At 23.3% G+C, this 7,393-nt stretch overlaps 1 protein-coding gene across 1 annotated transcript; it reads right to left on the bottom strand.

Moving 5' to 3' along the window:
• Positions 1-722: 722 nt before the first annotated feature.
• LOC124910536 (WRKY transcription factor 18-like) lies at positions 723-1,872 on the bottom strand. Its single transcript, XM_047451197.1, has 4 exons — positions 1,792-1,872; positions 1,436-1,699; positions 1,243-1,359; positions 723-1,175 (listed from the first exon to the last, which is right to left on the bottom strand). The coding sequence occupies exons 1-4, from the start codon at positions 1,864-1,866 to the stop codon at positions 849-851; spliced, it is 783 nt and encodes a 260-aa protein (XP_047307153.1). The 5' UTR covers positions 1,867-1,872; the 3' UTR covers positions 723-848.
• Between the last annotated feature and the right edge of the window lie 5,521 nt (positions 1,873-7,393).

The raw sequence follows: 7,393 nt of genomic DNA, 5'->3' as shown, positions 1-7,393 counted from the left end.
AACTCTCTAAACTTAACTCTAAGTCTCTTTACTATGTATTTATTTATAAGTTTATTTGCGTTATTAACAATAACATTTATAACAACTTAACCCTTAAACACGATCTCATGTGAGCTCATAATATAAATAGTCCACTGTAAACTCAAAAAATGCATCCCCTCTTCTAGTATAACAGTAACAAGAGGTTGTTATTTTCACCCTAAAATTCTGAGTTTGAGCCCGTCAGGCGGCAAGTTCTGCGCCCGGTTAAATGGTTAAGTGTGTTTGGAGGGCTACATGCTTAATTCGTTGTCCTATTTTTTTATTTTATTTAAAAACGCTTTGAATTTAAACGGGATGTCATCTAGTTCTTCTTTAATTCCAAAAAAACTAAAAAAATATGAAAAACTTAAAAGTTATAGTAAAAACAGTAAATGTTGAATTAGTTCAAATTCTTTAAAAAAACAAATGCATTGAAACATTCCTCACTATTGTAACAATGGCTTTGCATAGTATTCTCAACTATATACAAACAATGTATTCTCAAAAACAAAAATAATAAATATCTGTCACATAGAAAACTAAAGATGAAATTAGACATCGATAATAAACTCAAACATGACAATAATAAATTCAGTCAAGATCCTAAAGATCCTAAAGGAAGATCTCAACCACATATGTAAGCGAAATTAATAAAATAAAAGAAATAAAATGAATTATTACTGTAATTAATAACACTAAATTCTCATTACATATCTCTTTACATCATGTTACATTATTTTTTAAATCCAACAGTACTATACAATGATATGATATTTAGTTTACTCAAAACAAACAAAGACCGTAAAACCGAAATAAAAATAAGATGGTCACTCAAATAGATCAACATCGCCTAACAATTTCTCGAATATGGAAGTAGCAAGAGTTGTCGTGAAACTTGAATTATGTACCAAAGTCGAAGCCATGTGCTCGATCAAAAACTTCTCCATCGGCAATTCCAACTCATCCTTTGCACCATCACAACACGATTCAAATCTAGAGGAGACATTTGTAGTAAATTTCGCTATATTTTTCAAACTCGCACTGTCAGACCCCGATTGGTTGATGAAAACTTCGGTCTCACCCGATTGAGGATGATTGTGCTCTCCTTCATAGATTGCCACAAGAAGGGAAGGATCGTCGATGCTCTTTTGCACCTGAAAATAACCGTCTCAATATATATATACATACACAATTAAGTAAAATAAGTAAACAAGTAAATACCTTTTTTTTGACCGGGCAGATAGGAGAAAATGAGCATTTATAGTATGCTCTTGGAGATGGATTATCTCTAGTTACTTTCTGCCCATATTTCCTCCATTGATATCCATCTTTCACAATCTGCATGTTATGAATCTCCATCTCATAAATAATGATGAATTTTATAATGTTATTATTCTGTTAAATGATTACATACTAGGCTAGTGTCGCAGGGGTCGATTTGTCTGTAAATCTTGGAAACATTAGTATGAGTTTCTTTGGGTTTCTTAAAGGAAGATGTCGTTGTCCTCTCCTGGTCTTGGATGAGATTCAGTAGCTGTTCTTGCAGATTGGCATGGTCTTTGCAGATTAGGGTTAGCTTGTGAAGAAGATGCTCATGCTCTGCTTTCATCCTACTTAAGTCTTTTGATAGCTGATGATCATGATCATGTTCATGTTCATGTTCATGTTCATGTTCACCCTATTATATGTAATAATGAAAAGATTATTGTGAATTCTTACATGGGATTCAAATTAGAAATGAAATGAAATGAAATGAATTGGAGTACTCACAAGAGATGAAGGGTAATCAATGTTAAGATCGAGATTGAGTGTAGTTGATTCTCGTTTTCTTGAATCCATTGACATAGCTAGAGAAATAGAAATATTTTTTGATTATGGGGTTTTGTTTTTGAAATATTTATAGGCCTTTTTGTGCAGTCAGTCAATGTCTACTTGTTGGAGAGGAAATTACCGGGAAGAAGACGATGATATATCATACAAGTTGATCTAAGAAGAAAAATATATTATTTTTATTATTATTATTATTGAACTTTATAAAGTGTTACAATTAATAAAACTCATTAATAATTTTAAATTAACTGTTTATTAAATTATTTATTATTTAATTATCTCATCATTTTATTTTATTAAAAATGTCCAAATTATTTTTTCAACCATAGATTGTTTGATTTTGGGTTTTATATTAATTTTGTATAAAAAATTTGTCTATTTTTTTTAAGTTTAATGACTATATATTTTATAGGGTATTTTGGTAAAATAATTCTGTGATAGGATAGATTAAGTGAAAATAAAAAAAAAATATTGAGTTTAATAAAAATCTAAAAAAAATAATGAAAAAATAAATAAATGATATTTAATTATGGCAAGTGCTCGGCTCAAGAATTAGATTGCCTCATGTAAAAAACGTTATTTTTTTTATCTCCTAATTTTAGTTTAAAAAAAAGTATTTTTTGTTGAAATTTAAATTTATAACCAAATAAATTATTATTATTTTCCGTCTTGAACTAGGCTATACCTTGTTATGTTAGAATATAATATATTTAATAATTCACTGGTTTGTCAGGCTTAGGGCCGGCCCTAAATTATGGTTGAATTTTTTAAATAAAAAATAATACCAAACAAGACCCTAAATTATTTTCATTAAAGGGTATAACATTCTCATTATCATAATTTTAAGTCAGTGTATAAGATTACTCTTTGGATAATTCAGTATACTCTTTGTTTTATTTAAAATAACAAAAAATAATAATAATATAATATATATTGGGTTTGTTTGAAAAGGTAGCCCACACAATTTTGAATTAAAACTAAAAATTTGTTTGATATAGTTTTTCTTACAAAAATAAAAATTTAGTCAGTTTTTTTTTAATAAATTTTCTTTTTCACGTGATTGTAAATCTAATAATTAAATCAATTAAAATATCATTATTTTACTCTTATTAATTTTAAATATTAAAAAATATTTTAATAATTAAATTAATTTATAATCCAAATAATTTATCTTTTTTTTTATCAAATAAACAAGATCAAACAAGTTATTAGTGGTGATTAATCGAAACCGTTAACTATGTAAGACTCATTATTAAACCCAAAATGCAGTAAAAATGATCAATAATATTAAGAGCAACTCCAACCGAACACCAAACCTATACTGAAAACTTCTTTTTCACTCCAACCAATATCAATACCAAAACTCAAAATGAATTTCCCTTATTTTCTCTCTCCTGCAAACATATATATAAGTTTGCATTATTCATAAACTCAAAATTTTTTCTATCTTTTAAATTTAACCTCTAGACTTAATTTAGGTCCATTTTATATATTAAATTTATTTATATAATTTAATTCATTTATATAATATTTTTTGTATAACATAAATTTATAATAATATTTAAAAAAATTATAATAATGTTAAAAAAATTATAATAATATTCAAAAATTATAATAATGTTAAAATATTATAATAATGTTTAAAAATATCGTAATATTAAAAAATAAATTTTTATTTAGTTTGTGTATTGTAATTTTTGAATTTTTAATAATTTATTTATAATCAAATTTAAAATAATGTGGTGTAATTTATAATATCGTAAAATATATGAGGTGATATTAAAAAGTTATAAAAGTTGATGTAATTAAGAATATTATGAAGAATATTTCTTTTTATACTAATTTTTTAACCTTATTAATATTAACTATATATTTATAACTTTACATATTTAATTATAATTTTTTATTATTCTTTTAATAAAATTAAGATAAAATTAATTATATATCAATAATTTATACATAACAAAATAATTCAATAATATATTTAAATAAACAAACTAAAGTTTAAGTTATAAGATATAAGGTAAAAAAATTAGATAAAATTTTGAAGTATAATATAATTTAATTATACATTTAAAAAATATTATAATTTTTATCTTAAAATTAAAAATTAAAACAGCAAATTAAATATTTTAAATAATTTATATAAACAAGTTTAATATTTAAATTAAAGAGTTTATATATTTTAAGAACTTATTTAAAAATTAAAAAAAAACTTGTGAAATAAACTGTAAATACGCAACTATGCGTTTTTTATAAAGAGAATAAAAAATGGGTATGAGGTTGCGTTTGCCGCTTGTAGCAAAAAATAGGTATGAGTTTGCGTTTGCGGCCATTGGAGATGCCCAAATAACTTAAGTTTTTTTTTCATCCATTACATGTACAAATTTATTTTTAAATTAAGAATATTTTATTTGTTCATACCTAATTTATAATTGTTTGTTTTACTTTTCTTTAGTAAGAAAATATTATCTTGTTAGGTTATAAAAATATAAATAATTCATTTCATTTCACAATAGACAAATCTAATATTACATTTTTTTAAAAGGTGCACTATGAAGTTCACATGATTAAATATTTAATAAGGTACACTTTATTTAGAAAATAGTGTACTGATAATTGTGATAAATTTGTATAAGAGCTTGTATTAGATAAAGGTGACAATATGAATAACATAACAAAACAAGCTAATAAGAATTAATTTTGTTTATAATTAGTTAAGCTATTGTCTTTAAAAAGAATTAAAAGAATTGTACTTAAATTGTTGAGTAACATATCATCTTAATAAATTATTATTATGTACCAATTAAATAATAAAAAATATATATTTATTTGAAATAAAATTAAAAGAGTAATTATATATAAAAAGTGTATTATTTTCAGGAATTATAAACTAAAAAATTATTTTCAAACACATCTGTATATATATAGGACAACTACACTCACATTATTTTCATTAAATGTAACGATAAAACATATTAAAAAATTATTGCTTAATTTTTCGGTCAGATTCAGACTTAATTTCAACTTCAATTATTATTTATTTTAATATAACAAAAAAAAAACCTCTTTTTTTGGATCATTATTATCGGAGTAATAAAATGTTGTAACAAATTTGCTAATTAATTATAAGAGGAATGAATTAGAAGATAATTAAAAGGGACTTATATCTCTAAAAACAAAATATTTAATTCTAAGTCTATCATTTAGTTAAGTTGTATAATTCTTAGTTTAGATATAAGAATTAGTCACAAGTTTGATTCTTTAATGAAAGAAGATCATCAATTCAATCATTATGTGACATCATTATTATTATTATTATTATTATTATTATATATATATATATATATATATATATATTAATCCTATCACTTCCTATATGAGAAAGAAGCAATTATAAAACAAGCCAAATGGACTAAGAAGTTTTAAATAAAAAATAAAAAATACTCTTTATAATTTGACATAAAAACACAATATTATTTATCATTTGAGAAAATATAGAGTCTCGTTTAATTTAGAGTTCAAGACTTTTATTTAAAAAAAATATTTAAGTATGATATGACATTAAGGGTGTGTACAAGAAATAAAACACATATATTCCTTTTGAATTCAAAACTTTGATAAATCAACTTGACCTAGTTAGGCTAGTGTAAGACTATAAGTATAATTATTTATATATACTTGGCCTTGTTCGGATTGGAGTTATTTAAATAACCGAGGGAAAAAAATAATGATGATTAATGATTTTGAGAAAGTGATGATTATTTTTTGTAAAAGGACTTAAAAGGTATTGATTTATATAAATAAAAAAAATTTAAATAGAGGGTATTTTAGTATTTTGGTTAATAAAATGAGTGATGTGATTAATGAAAGTGATTGATTAAAAAATTGGTTTTGTATAGGTTATTTAAAAAATTTAAGAAGAACAAGGCCTTAATATTTTTAAAAGGTGATCAAATTTATATCTATTCATAATTGTGAAACACAATTTTTAAAAGATATAAATTCTCATAAAATTTTGGAATTAATTCCATTTAGTTATTGTTCTTAAACTTTGATAAATCAACTTGACCTAGTTAGGCTAGTGTAAGACTATAAGTATGATTATTTACATATACTTGGCCTTGTTCGGATTGGAGTTATTTAAATAACCGAGGGAAAAAAATAATGATGATTAATGATTTTGAGGAAGTGATGATTATTTTTTGTAAAAGGACTTAAAGGGTATTGATTTATATAAATAAATAAAAATTAAATAGAGGGTATTTTAGTATTTTGGTTAATAAAATGAGTGATGTGATTAATGAAAGTGATTGATTAAAAAATTCGTTTTGTATAGGTTATTTAAAAAATTTAAGAAGAACAAGGCCTTAATATTTTTAAAAGGTGATCAAATTTATATCTATTCATAATATTCATAATTGTGAAACACAATTTTTAAAAGATATAAATTCTCATAAAATTTTGGAATTAATTCCATTTAGTTATTGTTCTTAATTATATATGTTTACACTTAAGTTATCTTAGACTACATACGCATAATTATTGAAGATCATTTACTCATGAATCAAGCATCTAAAATAATTATATCAAAACTATTTTTGAATCTATTTTTGAATGATTAATTCTTTATTAGTTTGACTATTTATTGAGATATTTATATATATATATAAATATATATATAATGACTCTTTAAAAATTAAGTATCATTATTTATATATATATATATATATATATATATATTTATATATATATATATATATATATATATATATTTAAAAATGCTATAAATATGGTTCGAACTTGCAACCTAACAAAACAAAAACAACATTTTAACCAACTAGACTAATAACACTTTATATTTTAAATTCAACACCAAATTTGATGAATGCGGAATATTTTAACAATATAATTTCATTTTTAACTCTAATATATATATATATATATATATATATATATAATGATGCTTAACTTTTAAAGTGTCCGGATTGCCGGGGTCAAATGGATACTTGGGTCGGATTTTGGGTTGACCCGTCCATAAACTTAAAACGGTTAAAAATAAATTTAAAAATGATATAGGTATGATTCGAACTTGCAACCTAACAAAACAAATATAATATTTTAACTAACTAGGCTAATAACACTTTATATTTTAAATTCAACATCAAAATTTGATGAACGCGGTAGTTCGTTAATAGTTTTTAATTAGTCATAATTCTTTTTTGACTATAAGCTATAAATTTCACTATTATTAGCAAGCAATAATGGAAGAATTCTGTCATATTTATAGAGATAGGGGACATAATTCATATGAATATAGTAAGTCTCGTTTAAGTTACTTTAATGGTAGTCTTTACATTTTCCTCTCACTCATAGTATGGGGAAAAAGTGGACTCTAGAGGTCAAACTAAATGAGTTGAGGAATCAAATTGTATCAATTTATTTTAGATATCGTTCTGTAATGTGAGAGTAATGGATACTTGAATCGGATTATGAGTTGACCCATCCATAAACTTAAAATGGTTAAAAATAAAATTAAAAA

The sequence above is a fragment of the Impatiens glandulifera genome, chromosome 7, assembly GCF_907164915.1.
Source record: "Impatiens glandulifera chromosome 7, dImpGla2.1, whole genome shotgun sequence".
Lineage (NCBI taxonomy): Eukaryota > Viridiplantae > Streptophyta > Magnoliopsida > Ericales > Balsaminaceae > Impatiens > Impatiens glandulifera.
Note: the sequence above shows the minus strand (reverse complement) of the source record. Positions and strands in the feature narration are given on the sequence as shown.

Excerpts from the sequence above, each read along its gene's own strand:
- LOC124910536 (XM_047451197.1), bottom strand. The coding sequence starts at position 1,866 with ATGTCAATGGATTCAAGAAAACGAGAATCAACTACACTCAATCTCGAT. Across the intron at positions 1,700-1,791 it reads TTGATTACCCTTCATCTCTT|GGTGAACATGAACATGAACA; the intron begins GTGAGTACTCCA and ends TACATATAATAG. Across the intron at positions 1,176-1,242 it reads TCTGCCCGGTCAAAAAAAAG|GTGCAAAAGAGCATCGACGA; the intron begins GTATTTACTTGT and ends GGTTATTTTCAG.